General features: G+C 48.4%; 1 protein-coding gene across 1 annotated transcript; it reads left to right on the forward strand.

The window, feature by feature from the left end:
• The first annotated feature begins 10,336 nt into the window (after nt 1-10,336).
• Nucleotides 10,337-18,969, forward strand: LOC144252722 (adhesion G-protein coupled receptor V1-like). Its single transcript, XM_077794865.1, has 6 exons — nt 10,337-10,527; nt 13,335-13,597; nt 16,076-16,251; nt 16,947-17,071; nt 18,593-18,751; nt 18,854-18,969. The coding sequence occupies exons 1-6, from the start codon at nt 10,431-10,433 to the stop codon at nt 18,874-18,876; spliced, it is 843 nt and encodes a 280-aa protein (XP_077650991.1). The 5' UTR covers nt 10,337-10,430; the 3' UTR covers nt 18,877-18,969.
• Nucleotides 18,970-20,110: the final 1,141 nt, after the last annotated feature.

Genomic DNA, 20,110 nt, shown 5'->3' on the forward strand with positions numbered 1-20,110 from the left:
CCCAGGCTCCAGGCTCACAGCCCCCGTGAGCTGTGCTCACCGTCTCTGCTTGTGCTGCAGGCTGAGCAGGCCCAGGAGGCCCCCGAGCCTCCCTGTGTTACCGAGGGGTCAGTGTGATAGAGGACAGGCATGACCCCAAGCAGGAGCCAAAATCATAGCACCCAGGCAACAGAGGGGAGCCAGGGCCCAGCCTGTCCCACTTCAAAGAAGGCTCCAGACCCAGGACTGGAGGCCAGGTTGGGGGCTCTTCCCCCCCCCCTTGCTCTTCGGCCCTCTGCCCTCTCTCTGAGCCCTAACGGCCTCTTCCTGGAGCAGTGGAGCCCAAGGAGAAGGGTGAAATCCCTGCCCTGCCTCATTATCCCCTTTTGTCCCACGAACAAACTGATGGCCCAGAATGAACGATCCCTTTCCTTCTGGATTGGAATCTTCCCAGTGCACGATTCCTGTGCTGGAGAGAAGAATTGTCCCCGCATGCGCCACAGTCTGCCCAGCTGGCCCCTGGCTCCGGCTCCCACCTGCCCAGGCCCATGTGCCCAGCTCCCTCTGGGGCCTGTCCCCACTCTGTCCCCTCTGCCTGATGAAGTCTCACCTTGCTGCACATCCCATGACCGTGCTGTGGCTGGTTTGGTGGATATTATAATTACTGCATTAGCCCAGTGGCCTGAAGAAAACTCGGGGTGGGGTGGACTGAGAACGGGGGGAGGGGAGGATTCATTATTAAATGCAGATGTTGTTAAATCACTGTAATTAACTGGAATGGATACTGAGAACTGGAGGCATAAAAGCCAAATGGGCTTTTGTTTTAACTGTTTGTCATATATTTAAAGGGGTCATTGGAGAATATAACACAGAGAGATGTTCTTGCTCTCTTCCGGTTTGCTTTGGCCTGGCAAGTGTTGAGCATGTGCACGTGCAAATGAACACACACTCACACACACACTCACACACACACACACACACACACACACACACTCACACATGTACACACCCCTCCCATCCTCACCCTCTGTCTCTCTCTGATTCACACACACCCTCTGTCCCCTCTGTCCCTGTCTCTCTCACTCTAATGCACACACTCAGTGGGGCTGGCCCAGGAGGTGGAGTCTGAAAAGGAGGAGTGGGGTTCCCAAACACAGCCCTGGGGGAGGTGGTCTCCCTGTCCTTGGAAACCTTCCTCAGAGGCTGTCCACTTGCCCGCCCCAGAGCTTGCCGGCCTCCTGTGGCTTCTCAGTAGGCACACAGAGGCCCACGCCCAGCCGCCTGCTTCTGATCACCCCTGGCCCAGGGGGCATATCCCTGGAGAGATGCTGCCTCCACTCCTTCCTGGTCTCACTTAAAAAGTTGGGGGACAGACACACCCCCATTGGGTCAGACTGTCCCTTTCTCCCCAGGAGGTCGAGACTTCTGCTTGGACACCTTCCTTCCCAAGGTCAGGGCAGTGGTCAGGAGGCAGGGTCAGCTGTGTCCATGTGGGCTCTGACAAGCCCCTCAGCCACACACCTCCTCTGGGCCCTGAGAGGAGGCAGAGGCCAGGCTTGGACCGCACAGTGTACATGACAGACAACACGAGGACAGGTGGAGGAGGCCGCAAGGTGGGGTCTTCTCTGGACTGTCTTGGGCCACTGCTCCGACCCCACCCTCAGCCTACAGAATTGCCCCTGCCGACTCCGGGCCTTTCCAGGGAAACCCACCCATTGTGTCCCGGAGCCAGTGGTTCTGCTGCCGGATGAAACCAGGGCCCGGGGCCTGCCCACCAGCTGCCCTCCCTGGACACCAGAGTGGTGTCGTCTGGCTCAGTGAAGAGTTCCTCTCTCGCCCTCTTGCTGGAGCTGAGCCTTGGAAAGCAAAAGCAGGGCAGAGAGGAAAACCAACTGGAGCAGCCTGGTGACGGGTGTCCCTGGGAGGCCCTGCCGCAGCTGAAACGGCCCCCTCCACTCTCCAGAGAACCAAGTCAAGGTGCTGGGTGCTCTGGTTCCCCTCTAGGGCTGCGACTTAGCTACCCCTGAGCCAAGCCAGGACCCCAGCCACCTTGAGAACAAAGCTTTCACAGAAAGGAGTCCCCCACATGGCCACCCTGGGCTGGCCTGTGAGCCAGGGAGCCTCATCCTTCAGGGCCTGGCCTTCTTCCTTGGTGTAGTGACAGGAGTCCCTGGATCCCCAGCACCTAACTCAACTCCCAGCTCCCCTCCTTCCGGCTCCACTCTTCAAGACGCCTCTGGGAGGACACCTTTCCTTCTGGGTTTTCAGGGCCAAGACTTACAGTAAGAGACACAGGATAGAACAGGCACCGTGGTGCACGCCTGTAATCCCAGCAGCTCGACAGGCTGAGGCACGAGGATCACGGGTTCAAGGTCAGGCTCAGCAACTTAGCGAGGCCCTAAGCAATTCAGCAAGACCCTGCCTCAAAATAAAAAATAAAAAGGGCTGGAGATGAGCCAGGCACAGTGGTGCACACCTGTAATCCCTGCAGCTCAGGAGGCTGAGACAGGAGGATGACAGGTTCAGAGCCAGCCTCAGCAACAGCGAGGCACTCAGCAACTCAGTGAGACCCTGACTCTAAATAAAATACAAAGTAGGGCTGGGGCTGGGGCTCGGTGGCCGAGGGCCCCTGACTTCAATCCCGTGAACATGTCACAGAGAAGCTCTCCCGGGCCCTGCACACTCCTATTTTATTTCTCTACATGCTCCTGCTGTTGTTTTACATTGCTGTTTCCATTCCATGACCAACTTCCCCACCACCTGATCTCACCCACTACCGAGTGTCGTCCGGCTCTCTGAAAGCCACTCTCCCTTTCCCGGTGACAGCAGGCAGCAGTGCCAGCAGCATGCCTGCTCCTACCTCTGCCATCTTACTGCTCCACGGGCCGGAGTCCCGGCACCGTTTAACCAGGTCCTTTGCATCACTGGCGGCAGCCAAGTTGTCGAGTCGGGTCACCTCTGAGACCTGGGTTTCCGTTCGGGCTCACAGGGCTGCTGACAGAATCCACAACCCCGACCCTGTAGGAGCACCTCCCTAACCTGGCTTCCAGGTGCCTTGCTGGCCTTTCTGTGGGCCTCCACTGCTGCCCGGCCTCTTCCCTGCTCCATGAAGCCTCTGTCCTTCTGGGGTCTTCCCAGTTTTCCGAACCCTGAAAAGTTTCTTTGTTGTACAGAGAACAAGACTGGGCCTCAGGCAGGGTGGGGCAGAAACCTGGCTTGTCTCCGTGTGAAGAATCCACCTGAAGCCCTGGCGTTGAACTGTTCTGCTCCTGCCGCAAGGACAGACCCTCAGTGGAGGGTGAGGGTTTGCAGGTAGGACAGCAGTCACTGCCTGCCCACCGCTCTCCTTGGAGTCTAATTGGTGTGATCTCCTGCTGTCTCCCAGGAGCCCATGAAGCAGGATTTCATTACCACTTTTCCGCAGGGAGAGGGGGAAGGAAAGTCAGTTATCCCAGGCTTGTGGGAATGCTGGCGGGGTGGGGAGGGGTGAGGAGGGACGAGTCACACCTAGGCCTGTGGATATAGCAAAGTCAAGCTCTCTCTGCCAGGGAGATGGCCTCCCTGGGGCCTGGTGCTCAGATGGCAGAACAAGTCTCCCGGCCAAAGGGGATTGTTTTTGCTAAATGAATGCTGCCGCTCTTTCTGGCTCCCCACATCCCTCCCGGCTGTAAATTTCCAAGCTTAAGCCAACCATTCCCTGTACGTTCCAGAACCAAGACTGAGAGGCTGGGGAGGGAGGGAGGGGGAGAGAGGGTGAGGGGAAGAGTGAAGTAGAGCAGAGAGGAAACTAGAGAGACCCGGAGCCTAGGCGAAGCCCCGGGCTCTGTCTCTGGCACCAACAACACAGAAACAAGGAAACGGCAAGCATGCTTCTGAATGTCTATTTTTCTGTTAGAAAATAAACATTGTTTCCATACTCGAAGGTTCCTGAAATTCAGAGCATTTTATAACTGATGCCAAAGAAGCTTGCTGGTAAATGGTACACCCTAAGAGTCAAAACGATCTGGAACCGGGAGGGGGAAATGCAGGTTAAGGTCACCTGTGACAGCCTGCAGCGCCTCGCGCAGACTGTAGGTACGTCTGGACTTTGCAGGACCGTTAAAGGCTTAGCGGAGTCTGGTTATCATGCTTTCAACTATACCGGTTTATGGGGAAGGAAATTCTGTGGTCCCGATTATTCTACTTTTATTTGCACAGTCTTGTGTGTGTTTCCCAGTGCATCTCCCCAGCGTGTTTTTTTTTTTTTCTTTGCAGTAGCAATTAACTTAATAAACCACCTCCTCAGTGTTCCGCATGCAGATTAACCACTTCAGACAATGCCGGATAAGCATGGCGCTTTGCATCCCTGCCCCTTCTGAGAGCGGCTGCTTTTTCTGCCAGGCAGAACAATGGGGGTTGTTTTAACGGCAGAATCCTAGTAATTAGCGAGAAGAGGCCCCCTCAGGTATCCGCTGAGAAAGGTCCCCTAATTTGACCCTGTTTCACACGGTCCAATTTTCAATAAAATGAGACCCTCCAGCACCGCCCCTCAGGAGCTCTCCTGGGAGTCGCAATGCCTACATCTTCCTGGGGCTCATTCAGTTGAGAGTGTCCCTTCTGATCTCTGCATCGAGCGCCAGCGGACCCCCTTCCCGCCTGGTATTTACCCAGGGACAGTTCTGTGACCCCGGCCTCCATGCCCCTTGGCAGCATCAGTCAAGTGCAGGGCTGTCTTCGTCCTCCGGTTGGGACTGCCTTTATTATTTTTGATGATCTCCTTGAACCTGCTTCCCTTTCCTACAGTCAGTGGAAGCCCAAAGCCGTGGGCGATGGTTTATTCATCATTTACTTACTTATTTATTGAGCAGCGCTTCCATTGCACATACGTTTTTACCAGAAGTAGGAAGCACACACAGACTAGCTCCTCACCCTTCAAAGTCCTCCCCTGCCGTTCTTTCCCTGTGGATCCCAAATCGTCCAAATCCACCGTAATATTTTCCCCCAGGCGCCTTGGGTTCTAGGTTTAGTTTTTGTCCCCAGATGTCTCAGCTCCATGTTTGATATCCTGGCAGCTCAGGACCATGACAGATGGGACAGTCACAATTCTTCCTTCAGGCAAAATTCTCTGCCCATGAACCATGAAGTCTTCCGTTCTTACGCCCAGGAGGCGTGGGTCTCGCTGGACAGCCGTCTATCCCTTACCCCTCAGCGAGAGCTGCTTGGTGCCAGTCCTGCTCACTCAGACCTCGGAGTCCCTGGGTCTTGGCACCAAGAAGCACACAGAGATTCAGGGCTGGCTGTTGATGGGTCCGTCACGCTGCCCGGAACAGGGTGGCTTTCCAGGTGAGCAGGCAGGTAGCGTCTTGGGCACAGAGGAACATGTCTACATCCTGTCCTCCCCTGCTCTGCCCCAGCATCAGCTGCTAGAGCACACTCAGCGTACCAGGGAGGGCTGAGCACATTGGCATTGACATCTGTGCCTGGCCCCTATGTTCTTAAAAGACACACAGGTGAACCCCACAGAGTTAGAAACAGGAAATAAGGCTGCCCAAAGTAACCAAAATATCTCCTCCTGGGCTTTGCACAAGACAAGCAACCCAGGGTGGTGACGTGGTGTATCTGGTGTTTTCCACGCTGCTGTCATTCAACAAGTTATTTATTAGTAAAAGGAAATCATTATTATTACTATTGTTTTATGGTACTGGACATTAAACCCAAGGATGCTTTACCATGGAGCCACGTCCCCGGTACCTTTAGTTTTATTTTGAGACAGGGTCTCACCGAGTTGCTGAGGCTGGCCTTAAATTTGTGATCCTCTGGCCTCAGCCTTCTGAGTCCCTGGGATTACAGGTGTGTACCATTGTGTCTGGCTGGATTATTTCTTAATAAATGCAGTACAGAGGTGGGAAAGCTAGCTGGTGCAGTGGCACACTGCACTGTAGTCCCAGCTATTTGGGAGGCTAAGGCAGGAGGTCAATTGAGGCCTGGAGGTCAAGGCCAACCCAGGTAACAGCAAGATCACATCTCTTAAAACACATAAATAAGCCAGGCGTGGTGCCAAAGGCCTGTCATCCCAGTGACTCTGGAGGCTGAGGCAGGAGCATGGCAAGTTTGAGGCCAGCCTCAGCAACTTAGTTAGAACCTACTCAAAATAGAAAAAAAAGAAATGGGCTGAGGATGAGGCTCTGAGACAGAGCACCCCTGGTTCCAATCCCTAGTACCAAAAAATAACTCAATTAATTCATTTCAAACAATCTTTCAAACACAGGGCCCATGGATCTAAAGGAGATAAATGGTATCTTGGTAGGCTAGGCTGGAAAAGACTAATCTGATACAAACTTTCACTTGGTGCTGGCGGCCCCCGCCCAGCCCGCGCTGCAGATTTTGGTTAACGGATGCCGGCTGGAGAGATCAGAAAGGCTCCATCCTCTCTCCCTTGCCTGAAACTTTGGGCTCTCCCTGAGCCCCTCCCTCAACAATGTCCACGCCACAGGCAACCCCAGACCCCTCTAAACCAGAGGGGCAAAGCCCAGCTCTGCCAGCCTAGCCATGGGCCCATGACCACCCTCTGAGTTCCTTCCCTAAGGTGGTCAGTTCCTCCTAACTGCCCGTGGCCTCTCCAACTCTCGGACTCAACGCCCCTCCCTCCTGCTGCGTGGAAACTGCCCTGGCGTGGTGGCCACCGACCCCCTACTATCTATCCAATTCCAGTCCTCTCACCATTGTGCATTTTGGGTTATTCATTCTTGGAAACTCTCTCCCTCCTTGTCTTCCCACCACACCCTCTCCTAACCCTCCCACCACCCCTTCCCTTGGGTGGTTACCTCGTCTTCCAGCCCCAGAGTTCCGCAGCCTTGGCCCTGGCCACCTCTGCTCTAAGCTTCTCCCTGGCTGACCCTCCGCTCCTGGGGTCAGACCTGCACCTTCGTGGAGGTGGTGCTCAGAGTTGCATGCCTTGCTCGGGCCCATGCCACACTCCGCCGTCTCAGGCCATCTTCATGAGAAGATTCTGCATGAGTCAGCTTTCACTTGGGCCCATGCCACACTCCGCCGTCTCAGGCCATCTTCATGAGAAGATTCTGCATGAGTCAGCTTTCACTACGGTCACAAATACCTGAGATAATCAGCTTATAAACAGAAAAGGTTTATTGGGGCTCACAGCTTCCGAGGTTTCAGTCCATGGTGGGTTGACTCGGTGGCTTTGGGGTGTGTGGCAAGGAGCACATCACGGGGAGCGGTAGGTGCAGTGCAGGGAGCTGCTCACCTCATGGTGAATGGGAAGTTAAGAGAGAGGGGAGAGACCAGGCGCCCAAGCCCTTCAAAAGCATGGCCTCCGTGACCTAAAGTCTCCCACTAGGCCCGGCCTCCGGAAGGTTCCACCACCGCCTGTCCCCTCGCCAAGCTCAGGGCCAAACCTCCAATACCCGGCACGATCCATCCCTGAGACCTGGGTCTCCCCAGTGTCAGTGATTCTTTTCTTCCATCACCAGCTATTCCCCTCAATGGTAGGAAACCCGTGGGCCTCACGTTCCTGGTACCCCAGCCTTGTGAGTTGTGATACGGTGCTCTGGGTGGAACACAAGCACACAGTGGGCTTCCCCCGTGTGCTTGGAAAGGTTCTCAGCCCCCTCTCTTCCTGGGGCTCCAGGTTGTCGGGACAGTTCCGCTGCCCTGGCACCAGTGTGGTGCTTCCTTTCTGGTAAAGGAACATCCTCCACATTTCTCCCAGGACCAGGTAGAAAGGACAGTGACCTGAGAACTGCTTCATAAGCCCGTGTGAGCATGCGCTCTTTGGGGAAGGGCCGCCCAGCTTGCTGCTGGCATTACCCGGGGAATGCCTGTCCCCGCACCGCACACCACAGGCTGAACTCAGCCTCCGCACACAGCCCACTTCCTCTTCCCAATATCGCTCACTCAGGCCCCAAACCCGAAGCACCATGCGATGCCACCTCCAATCCTGCCGATTTTACATCCTGCCGATTTTCTCCAGCTTTCTCTTCCTCTCCGCTCTGGTCCAAGTCTCTATCACCTCTGCCTGAACCTCGGCCTCCTACTAGCCCCCGAGTTTGTACCTGACAGGTGTGCACATGGTCGCTCTGTGTCAGACCCTCCAGGGACTCCCAGAAGCTCACTCCACACCCAGACCACCCACCCTGCCCTGCCTCAGCCTCCAGCCTCAGCCTGTGCTGCCTCCACACTGTTACTGGAGGCTGAGAGTCAAATGTGGCATGATCCTGGTCCTCGGGTGTCATGCCTAAGATTAGGACAGTTACTTCACAGGAACGGAAGCAAGGGAGGGAGGTAATCAGGGCACTTGGGGGGCCTGGTGGCGGGGCGGCGGGGGGCCTGGTGGCGGGGCGGCGGGGGGCGGGGCGACGGGGGGCGCTGCCGTCGGGGCGGCTGTCCGGGAGGCGGGGCCGTGCAGCGGTGGGGCCTGGCGGCGGCTTGGGGCCTGAGGCCAGGCGGCGGCGGCAGGGGGCCGGGCGGCGGGGGGGGGGGGGGGGGGGGGGCGGTGCCGGGCGGCTGGGGGGGGCCAGGCAGCGGTGTGGCCCTGCGGCGGCTTGGGGCCTGGCGGCGGCTTGGGGCCTGGCGGCGGCGGGCCCCGGCTGCAGCGGCGGGGGGCCGGGCTGTGGGGGGGCGGTGCCCGTCGGCGGGGGGCCGGCAGGGGGGCGGGGCCGGGCGGCGGCGGTTCCGGTGGCGGCGGGGCGCGGGGCGGCGGGGGGCGCTGCCGTCGGGGCGGCGGTCCGGGAAGCGGGGCCGGGCGGTGGGGCCTGGCGGCGGCTTGGGGCCTGGCGGCGGCGGCGGACCCGGCAGCGGCAGCGGGGGGCCGGTTGCCGGGGGGCCGGTCGGAGGCGGGGGGCTGGGCGGAGGCGGAACGCCGGGTGGAGGGGGACCAGGCTGCGGGGGGGCGGTGCCCGGCGGCGGGGGGCCGGCGGGCGGGTGTGGGGGGCGGGCGGCGGTGTGGCCCTGCGGCGGCTTGGGGCCTGGCGGTGGCTTGGGGCCAGGCGGCGGGGGGGGCCCGGCGGCGGGGGGGCGGGGCCAGGCGGGTGTGGGGGCCGGCGCGCCCTGACCGGTCTGCGCATGCGCGAGCCCGGCCAGGCGGCGCAAGGTCACAGGTGGGCTGTTGGCGGCGGTTGGCGGCTGCTAGCAGTTGGGCTGCCTTCGGGGCAGAGGTCCTGGAGGCGGCGCGGCGGGGGGGGGGGGGGGGCAGGCGGCGTTGCCGTGGGGGGGGGGGCCGCGCGGTGGTTGGGCCTGGCGGCAGCTTGGGGCCTAGTGGCCGCTTGGGGCCTGGCGGCGGCGGCGGGTGGCCGGGCTGCGGGGGGGCGGTGCCCGGCGGCGGGGGGCCGAGCTGCGGGGGGGCGGGGGCCGGGCGGGGGGCGCTGCCGTCGGGGTGGCGGTCCGGGAGGCGGGGCCTGGCGGCCTGGCGGCGGCTTGGGGCCTGACGGCAGCGGGCCCCGCAGCGGCAGCGGGGGGCCGGTTGGCGGGGGGCCGGTCGGAGGCAGGGGCTGGGAGGCGGGGGCTGGGCGGAGGCGGAACGCCGGGTGGAGGGGGACCAGGCTGCGGGGGGGCGGTGCCCGGCGGCGGGGGGCCGGTCGGGTGGGGGGGGCGGGCGGCGGCGGGCCTGGGGTGGCGGGGGGGGGCGCTGCCGTCGGGGCGGCGGTCCAGGAGGCGGGGCCCGGCGCCGGTGGGGCCTGGTGGCGGCTAGGGGCCAGACGGCGACGGGCCCGGCGGGGGGCCGGGGGGCCCGGCGGGTGTGGGGGCTGGCGGCGGGTGTGGGGGCTGGCGGGGCCTGGTGGCGGCTAGGGGCCAGACGGCGACGGGCCCGGCGGGGGGCCGGGGGGCCCGGCGGGTGTGGGGGCTGGCGCGCCCTGATCGGTCTCCGGAGGTCCCGGAGGCGGCGGGGGGCGGGGCGGTGCCGTCGGGGCGTGTGTCCGGGAGGCGGGGCCGGGCGGCTGCAGGGGGCCGGGCGGCTGCGGGGGGGCGGTGCCATCGGGGTGGCGGGGCGGCGGTGGGGCCTGGCGGCGGCTGGGGGGGCCAGGCGGCGGTGGGGGGGGGGGGGGGGGGGCCAGGCGGCGGCGGGGGGGCCGGGCGGCGGGGGGTGCGGGTCCGGCGGCGGCTTGGGGCCTGGCGGCGGCTTGGGACCTGGCAGTGGCTTGGGGCCAGGCGGCGGGCGGGGGGGGGGGGGGGGGGGGGGGGGGGGGGGGACAGGCAGGCGATGGGGGGCCATAGGCGGCAGGGGGGGGGGGCGGTGCCGTCAGGGCGGCGGTCCGGGAGGCGGGGCCGGGCGGCGGCTTGGGGGGCGGCTGTCAATTTAAATAAATTAAGATAGCTAATTCTTTGTGTTCGAAACTATATTGTTTCATCCCAAACATTTTATTAAAAAATGTTTTTTTTAAATTATATTATTCCTTTTAACTTTTAACCAGAGTCTTCATTTTTCTGATGGAGAAAGACATAAAAATATAGAAATCATGATTCTTGATGATGACATTCCAGAAGGAGATGAAAAATTTCAGCTCATTTTAACAAATCCTTCTCCTGGACTGGAACTGGGGCAACAGACAATAGGTATTTGACAATTTCTTCTCCATAGCCACCTCTTTCTCATGCCTGTTTCCCTAATTTGGGGGAGAGACAGATTAGAGAGACTTCATGATTTCTACTTAGAATAAAAAAAACATTTTAAATTAGGCATCTTGGAATTCTATGTCAGTGTTTTTGAATGGGTATATTTATCTAAAGAACAAAAAAAGAGTTAGTTGGTACTAAAGATACTATTGAGTCATTTCCACAATTTAGAATGTTCAAAACATGAACAGAGACAATGCAGAAAATATGTCTCAAGTGATGGCTATAAAGGAGGAGGAGAAAAATAGGTAAAACAAAATAAAGGGAAAGAAAAAGAATGTATAAGAGAATTTGACTGTGAGAAGAAAAAAAAGGAGAGAAAAAAAAAAGAAACAAAACAAAACCAAAATTAACAAGACAAAAACACAGACCCTTAAGGGTCAATTCAAGGAAAAATAAACATGTTTAAAAAATGCTAAAACTGAGATAAAAAAAAAAAAAAACAAATGTATGTATGTCTACCAACAAATCACTCCAGCAAGAATACATACACACATGCACACTTAAAGAATCATCTCCACTTAGGTGTTTCAAAGTGTTGATAAAGGTGGATGTCGGTACCTATCCTCAACTGTCATTCTGTTTCTTCTTGGGCTATGTATTGAGAGTAAGAGACACAACCTTGGTTGGGGGTTAACTCCTTCCTCTTTTTGTGTTGTTCACTAAACTGCCTACTGGGTTGGCCTAACATTGAAGTTGTTTGAAATAGCTTTCAGCTTCCCTGCTTACCATTATAAGACAGGAAGGAACGGGAAGTACTATCAACTGCAGTTTTGTCCAGACAGATAACATTGATGCACTCCGAGTGTGGAGCTTCTGCACAGTCCTAGTAGTGATGTTCTGGTGGCTAGGGCTTAGGTCTAATCAGAGCTTAAGGACTTTGTTGAGTATTATCTTCCCTGGAGAACACACATTCCTAGTGCCAGGCTGATGGCAATCGCTGCCAGGATCTCAGGAATCTCCCTAGAATTCTATTTGTAGGACAGGAAAGCCAGTCCTCTCCACGTGTTTCACGTCTCTATAAGTCTTACACACTTATAGAGACGTGAAACACAAACATGGCCTTCCCACACTTAGTCCCTAAGTGTATTCATACCCACTTGTTCAGTTTCATGACCTCTTCAGCTGGTTATGTGAGCCACCAGACTCAAAGGGTTAGTGAGTTGCACTCCCCTCTGTATTTCTTACTTGAATCACCATGGGTACAATATTCTCCATAACTCTTGCATTTGTGTTCTACTAGGTACACGTTGGGCCACATGATGGGACATTATGGCAGTTCTTGTTTGATCTTACAGGCTTCTGCAGCAGCAAACTGCAAGGTGGCCTCCTCAAGATGACTTCCATGTCAGGTTGAGAGAAACAGATTTCACAACAAGCACATTTCAAACAAGAGCCTGTTGTGCAGCCTCTGGATAGCTAAATTATGACTTTTTATCATCCATAGGTTTTTCCATGCCAATAGGTTGTGTCTCTCTCTATATATATTACCCCTCCCCTCTGTGGCCAATCAGTGCTGCTGCTGCTGCTGCTACCAAGTTGGCTCCAATGTACTCTTTCTTGTTCTTTGTTCAATGCATCTTCATTTCTATGTTTCTAAGAGACCATGATTGTCTAAAATTGAATTTTAGTTCCCTTTTTTTACCCACCTTGCTGAGAAGCAGTTCTCCTGCTGCTTGAGTGTGGAGTCATGGAGCAACTGGAAATGCAACCTTCCTCTATTCCACTATCTTGAATCTCTTCTAAATTTATATTTCAAACTCTTATCATATGATAATTTTTTTCTTGTACCTTGTTAGTAGACAAGCATTTCATTTAAGGATGAAAGTTCTGGACCTTCTTTTCCATTACCTTTGCCTGACGGATAGCTCCAGGACATGTTGAGCAGTAGCAGTACTGGCAGTCATCATTATCTTGTTTCTTTCTTTTTTTTATTGTTATTATTAGTTGTTCAAAACATTACAAAGCTCTTGACATATCATATTTTATACATTTGATTCAAGTGGATTATGAACTCCCAATTTTACCCCATATACATATTGCAGATTCACATCGGTTACACATCCACTTTTTTACCTACTGCCATACTAGTGTATGTGGTATTCTGCTCCCTTTCCTATCCTCTACTATCCCCCCTCCCCTCCCCTCCCATCTTTTCTCTCTACCCCATCTACTGTAATTCATTTCTCTCTCTTGTTTTTTTCCCCTTTCCCCTCACTTCCTCTTACATGTAATTTTGTATAACAATGAGGGTCTCCTTTCTTTACCATGCAATTTCCCTTCTCTCTCTCTCTTTCCCTCCACCCTCTCGTCCCTGTTTAGTGGTGATCTTCTTCTCATGCTCTTCCTCCCTATTCTGTTCTTAGTTGCTCTCCTTATATCAAAGATGACATTTGGCATTTGTGTTTTAGGGATTGGTTAACTTCTGTTTTTACTGGGAATGTTTTCACTGTTTCATCATTAAATTTGGTCTCTGCTGTTGACTTCTGAGAGGTAGCATCACATCAGGTTGACAAACCTACCTTCCATTCTAAGATTGCAGAGTATTTTCATATAATAAAGGAATATGAAATTTTATGTAATGCTTTAAAAATGACCTCTCTTTAAAAAAAAGGAAAAGGTACTCTTAAAATGATCACTTGAGGTCGAGAGTTGACCTTCTTTCCAATGAAATATCCACACTCATTTCAGCATTTATAACAGCCCTTCTTATTTTCACTTATCATTGAATATTTTTGTTTGGACAGCTGTAATTACCATCCTTGCTAATGATGATGGCCCTGGAGTTCTATCATTTAACAACAGTGAGCACTTTTTCCTGAGAGAGCCAGCAGCTCTCTATGTTCAGGAAAGCGTTGCGGTCTTGTACTTTGTTCGGGAACCTGCACGAGGACTGTTTGGAACTGTGACAGTTCAGTTCATTGTCACGGAAGTGAATTCTTCAACAGAATCCAAGGACCTGACTCCTTCCAAAGGCTATATTGTATTAGAAGAAGGTGTTCGACTCAAGGTACAGTATGCAACTTTAATGAGGATGAAGCTTATAACTCTAATATTTACAAAATATTTTTTCCTGCATCCTCAAAAGAAGAAAAAGATATTTCCAACTTAGGTGAGAAATAAAGACACGATTAGATTATTATGTGACAAGTGCTAATGTACTATATAATATGTATAGAGGGCAACTGAAGGAATTTACTATTAATAGAGAAATATGGAAATAATAAAAATACACATTTTTTTTTTAATTTTAAATTCCAAACTTATTTAAATGGTATACTTCACTTTATATGTAAAGCATAAGCCAAAAAAGCTCCCAGCCTCAGTCAGTCATTTCTTTTTGCTATATTTTAATTAAGCAGCATGTAACTGCTGCTTCAAACTGTTTGAGAATAGGAATAGTGTTTTAAAGAGAAAAATCCTGGATTTGAGATTAATTATGAATGTGATCTATCCTTACATAAGTTTAGTTTCCCAACTTATTTTTCTATATATTTTCCATTCCTGTATATTGATTTTCTGTTCCTACTAAACTTTATTTTTAAAAATATAGTTGAAGTTTAAATTAGTTCATCGAATTATCTTTAGACATTTTTCAAGCTAGCTAAAATACTGCTTTAAAGAAATACATTTGGGGCTCGCCTGGCATGCGTGCGGCCCGGGTTCGATCCTCAGCACCACATACCAACAAAGATGTTGTGTCCGCCGAGAACTAAAAAATAAATATTAAAAATTCTCTCTCCCTCTCTCCCTCTCTCTCCCCTCTCTCCCCTCTCACTCTCTCTTAAAAAAAAGAAATACATTTGCAGCCCTTTCCTCTAAACTAATTCATCTAACAATCAAATAACTTTCTCAATTTTAAGTTTTTGTAAAGTTCAACATATTTTTTGTTCATTTTTTAAACGTTCTTCCAAATTTAAAATCTTTGATTTCTTCAAAGACACACTTAAATTGTGAAAAATACAAAAGTTCAAATTTGAAGTATATTAAAATTTGTCATTGCTTTATTCACATTTTTCTCTTAATAATTTTTTTGTAATTTAAAATGTTTAAAATTTTTTTACTGTAATATTTTGTGTCTTTTTCTCGGCGTGTATTTAAGTAAAACTTTTGTTCATTTGGTAAATTAAACATTAGAGAAAATTAGATTAAATATTTTTGGCTCACACAACTGTTTTTGCTCCACGTTTTTATTTTGACATATAAATAGTAAAATGCACCAATTCCAAGCATATGGATTAATGATTTTAAACATAGTATACACACATATAATGACCTGTATTAGTCAGCTTTTCATCACTATGAACAAAATACTGATAAGAACAACTTAGTGGGGAAAGATTTATTTTGGCTTAGCGTTTCAGAGGATTCAGTCTGTGTCATCGGGCTCCAAGGTAGAATCATCTTGGTGGAAGGGTGGAGTTGAGGAAAGCTGCTCAGCTTATTGCACCCGGGGAAAACAGAAAGCAAGAGGAAAGTGCCAGAGAGAACCCAGACCTTTCCAGGAAAACCTCTATCCCTTGTGACCCACTTAATACAAGTAATCCATTCAGCCATCAGTGGATTAATCTACTGATGAGATCAGAGCCATCATGATTTATCACTTTCCAAAAAGTCTACCTCTGAGCAGATGAGACTTTGGACAACATTTCATATCCAAAACATAATACCTCCACTCAGATTAAAGATATTAACACTACTATTACCCAGATGGTTCTCTTGGCATCTTGCCTTTTCAAGAGGAAACCACTTTGTAATGTTTTAATTGACTCATTTTTGCTGATTCTTGAGCTTTGTATAAATAGGGCCTTATAGTATCTATTATTTTGTGTTTAGCTTCTTTCATGCTTCTTTTGTGTGGTTGCGGACATCCGTAGCTGATCCTTTTTTATTGTTGAATAGAGTTTTGTGGAACAGATCACCATTTATTTATCCATTTTCCTGTTGATGAACATTTGGGTTGTTTTCTAATTTGTTCCTACTATGGCTTTTTTGTAATATATATATTTTAATTGTCAATGGACCTTTATTTATTTATATGTGGTGCTGAGAATTCAACCCAGTGCCTCACACATGCTAGGGAAGTGCTACCCCTGAGCCAGAACCCCAGCCCCTCTACCATGGCTTTTTAATGGTGAATCCTAGACTACAAAGACATTAATGAAGTTATATAGCCAGAGCAGGATAAAAAAGTATCCCAAAAAAGGACATGAATTTAATATTTTAATATTTTATTCTGTGTTATTTAAAAATGTCATTTATTTTTTAGACACTTCCATGTAGTGTACCACAGTGTTGAAAATCCCAAAAGTAATAACATGAAAATCCCAAAAGTAGCTATCACATTATGGGGACCATTATTAAATAAAAAAGAGGTGCTGTTTTTTGAAAGACATTATTTTGGTTTCTAAAATGTTTAGTAAATTTCTCTATGTGTTTTGCAAATATATTCTATTCTAGTAACTTTACTTTTTTATTTTGTTTTCAGGCCCTGCACATTTCTGCTGTATTAGACACAGAACCAGAAATGGATGAGCATTTTGTTTGCACCTTGTTTAATCCGACGGGAGGTGCTAGACTAGGGGCTCAGGTTCAAACCTTGATAACAGTATTACAAAATCAGGCCCCTTTGGGGCTGTTCAGTATTTCTGCTATTGAAAATAGGTATAATTTATTTATAAGAAAATGTCACTTCTGAAAATAAGGAAGAAATAATTTTTGACATAAGAAAATGCAAAAGAAAATTGAGGTGTGATTATGTAAAGTGGACTTTTAAAATGAATTCCAGACTTAACCATGGCCTGCTTAATGGTGTCATCAGAATTCTTATTTTCTCATACTTCACACTTCTAGGAAAAGGCCTGCATTATTTTGTGATTTTAGAAATAAAAAGCAAGAAAAAATATAAAATATACTTGGTCACTGAATCCAAATACATTACTCTTTAAACATATTAAAATGATTATAATTATAAAATTTCCTTTGGAAACTGACAGATATTTATATACAGTATATTAAGAGATTTAGTTTTATTCTTATACTAAGAATTTCCTGTTTTTTCCTGTCAGATGTTTTTGATTTATGTGTGAAAAAATTCAAAAAAGACAGTTTTAAAATGTGTAATGTTAAATTACTGATCTTCAGTATTTTCTGATTATAAGTGTTGCATTTGTACTTAAAAAAACTCCATAAATGAATATTTTCAAGCACACATTTGTCTTGAAAATATTCATGTATCAAATTTGTGCATGTCATTTGGGTTGTATAAATGTAGAAGCATATTAAGCATATACTGGTAATGTGACATATATTTTAAATATGTAGAAATTATATTCTTTTTCTGTTTTCCACAATTTCAGAGCCACTTCTATAGATATTGAAGAAACCAACAGAATGGTATACTTAAATGTGTCGTGTACTAATGGCATTGATTTAGCTGTGAGTGTGCAGTGGGAGACGATATCTGAAACAGCCCTTGGCATGAGTATGTTTAGTTTTTTATGAGAAAAAAATGCTGTAACTCAGAAATGTTGCATGTATAAGATTTACATTATTTCCATGAATTATAATTTATGGGTTTATTAAAAATGGGAAACAGATATTTAATTTTATTACTATATCCAAGAATATTTGAGTGCCTAGGAATGTTACTGAGCTCATGGAGCTTAGAATTTAAGGTGTACCAAAATAATAAGTAAAAATCAATGTGGAGGAATCAATTATGCAAAGAACTGGGTTGGAGGAACCTGGGAGACACGAGGGGGAAGCTTTAGAGGCAGGAAACTCAGGCATAAAAGGACATGTCATAATTGAAGAACCTCAGTGAATAGGGAGTACAGAAATAGGGGAGATGCAGAGATCATTGAAGAACTTGAGAAATATTTTATGGATGTCAATCTTTTATCCCAGAGTTAATGGAAAACCTTTGAGTGGTTTAGGCATGGGGAAGATGGTATGGTATGATCATGTTTGCATTTTTAAGTGTTATTCATAGGACCGTGTAAAGAATTGGTTGGTATAGCAGAGAAGAGAGGATGCATGGAGATGAGCAAAAGGGCAACAGATGATGGAAGTTTAGAGCAGGTGATGAACTGGGTGCAAGGGTGAGGGTGAGACCCAGATGACTCCTAGTTCCTCAGCTTGTGTGGTAGGATAGAGTGTCTTGCCACTGACTAAGAGATGTGTGAAAGAAGGCTAGGTGGTGTTTTGGTGAGGGAATTAAAATAAATCTGTTTTAGCACATTTTAAGTTTGAGTTCCTTTTGAGAAGGCGTTTATACTCAAAGGAAGGTCTCTGCTGCAAGATAGACTTAGGGATCTGACATGTGTTACTGTTTTTAAAGTCATGGACATTGATTTAACAATCTGAGAAGAGGAGCTGTAGACAGAGAAGGGAAGAAGACCCAGCCTGAAAATTGAAAAGCATCAGATTGAATGGCTAGGGATAGCAGAGTGATCTCACGAAGGGGATTTGGAGACCTGGTGAGAAATACAGGAGAAAACAGTAGATTGCAGATACTAGAAGAGTGTGTTAAAGGGTGGGAGATGGGCTGGGGCTATTGCTCAATGTCAGAGTGCTTGCCTAGCATGCCCAGGGTCCTGAGTCCAAACCCCAGTGCTGGAAAAAAGAAAAGAAAGAAATAAAACATGTTTTAGCATATTTCCCTTTAAAATTACAGTTAGCAAGTATTTATATTTAAATAGACCTTGGGAAAGTTCATATGGCTATAGAGTGAAGTATTAGTACTCCTTTTGTTATCCATAATTGTTATTTTAAGTTACTATTTTTAAGTTTTCTAGCCTCTTTCTCTCTCTCTCTCTCTCTCTCTCTCTCTCTCTCTCTCTCTCTCTCTCTCTCACACACACACACACACACACACACACACACACACCATGGGGAATTCATTTGTATTGAAGTCATTAGTCTCAATGTTTAAATAACAAATTAGAGCAGATAAGTTTGAGAAGGAATTATGCACTGGTAAATAATGATTTATGTTTTTTAGGGGGAATGGATGTTGTCTTTTCCATATTTCAAAGTTTTTTTGGACAAGCCAGTTTCTGGCTGGTGTTTCTTTACTTTGGAAGATTCAGTATATGGTATAATGTTAAGAAAATCATCATGTACTATTTACCGATGGCAAGGGATTTTTATTCCAGTAAAGGTAAACATTGCTTATTTTTTTCCACAGTGCACAAAATAATATATACAAGTAAATGTGAGATACATTATGAGTTAACTGTTTTTTGTAATTCTCATTTTCTAGGATTTAATGATACAAAATCCTAAAACTTGTGAGGCCTTTAATATTGGTCTTTCCCCCTACTTTGTAATTACTCATAAAGAAAGAAATGAAGAGAAGTCTTCTGTTAACAGTGTGTATACCTTCACATCTGGATTCCAGTTATTCCTGGTAAAAACAAAATCTTCATTTTATATTGCTTTACCTAAAAGAAATTCAGATTTGTAAGACTGATCTAAATGGATGACAATGTATATTCTATGTTAATGAGTAACAGAACTTTTTGCAAGTTGATACAAATTGTAGCATGTATCTTAAACGGGGGCTATTTTTGTTGGCTTGAAATGATGTATGCTTATGATATATGCATACCTAGTGATCAGAATAGTTTTAAACATCGAGTCTTAAACATCAAATACTAACTCATTAGTATAATATTTAGTGCCTTTCTGAGTTAAACTCTTTAAATTTTTATTCCCACTTTTCTGTCTTCCTTGCAGGTGCAAACAATCATTATTTCTGAGAGTTCCCAAGTAAGATATTTTACTTCAGACAGTCAAGATTATTTAATTGTTGCAAGTCAAAGAGAGGATTCCGAATTAACTCAGGTTTGAATCTTTGAAAATGAAGATCTCCCCAACTTTTAAAAAAATACTGTAATTGAAAGTTATGAGGTAGGGTCTAGAGATTTGGTATAAAAGAAAACCATAGTTTGTGGTAAAGTAGTAAAGGAGAATATGAATATTTATTGGTCCCAATTAACTTTTAAACAACAGTTATGAATATTATATGTTCTTCAAGAGCCAAAGCAAATGTAATCATAAACATGAACATTTAATAAGAATTTAATTGAGTTGGAAAACATTATGGAGGAAAATCACACAGCTAGATAGATGGTATCACTAAAAATTCATGATTAACATTACCAATTGGGCACTCAGCGTCACCCCAGAAATTTCACATTTTTCTAGCACACTACATCTTATAATCTCCTTAATGCTTAATTGATAATTTTTGTCTCTGGTGCTTCTGTACATGCTTCTTATCGCCTCATTTTCAACTAATGACCTCAGTGAAATGAAAGTCACTAGAGGGAGATTACTTATTTTCCCAACACCAAATTCAAAATTCCACTTAAAAGCCAGTGTTGCCCCTCCCTCCTGCTGCAGCGGAGGAGTGTCCTTCTGGAGAAGCCCTTCCTTTCACATGGCTGCCCCTCAGCCTTCATAAGGTTTAGTTATTCCCTCCATAGCTGGCATTTCTTTCTCCACGAAATTATTA

The sequence above is a fragment of the Urocitellus parryii genome, unplaced genomic scaffold (genome assembly GCF_045843805.1).
Source record: "Urocitellus parryii isolate mUroPar1 unplaced genomic scaffold, mUroPar1.hap1 Scaffold_53, whole genome shotgun sequence".
NCBI lineage: Eukaryota > Metazoa > Chordata > Mammalia > Rodentia > Sciuridae > Urocitellus > Urocitellus parryii.

What these genes read in the sequence shown, in the direction of transcription:
- LOC144252722 (XM_077794865.1), top strand. Translation starts at nt 10,431, where the DNA reads ATGATTCTTGATGATGACATTCCAGAAGGAGATGAAAAATTTCAGCTC. An exon ending in AAGAAGGTGTTCGACTCAAG is followed by an intron (nt 13,598 to 16,075) that starts GTACAGTATGCA and finishes TTTTGTTTTCAG; the next exon opens with GCCCTGCACATTTCTGCTGT. An exon ending in GGATTTTTATTCCAGTAAAG is followed by an intron (nt 18,752 to 18,853) that starts GTAAACATTGCT and finishes CTCATTTTCTAG; the next exon opens with GATTTAATGATACAAAATCC.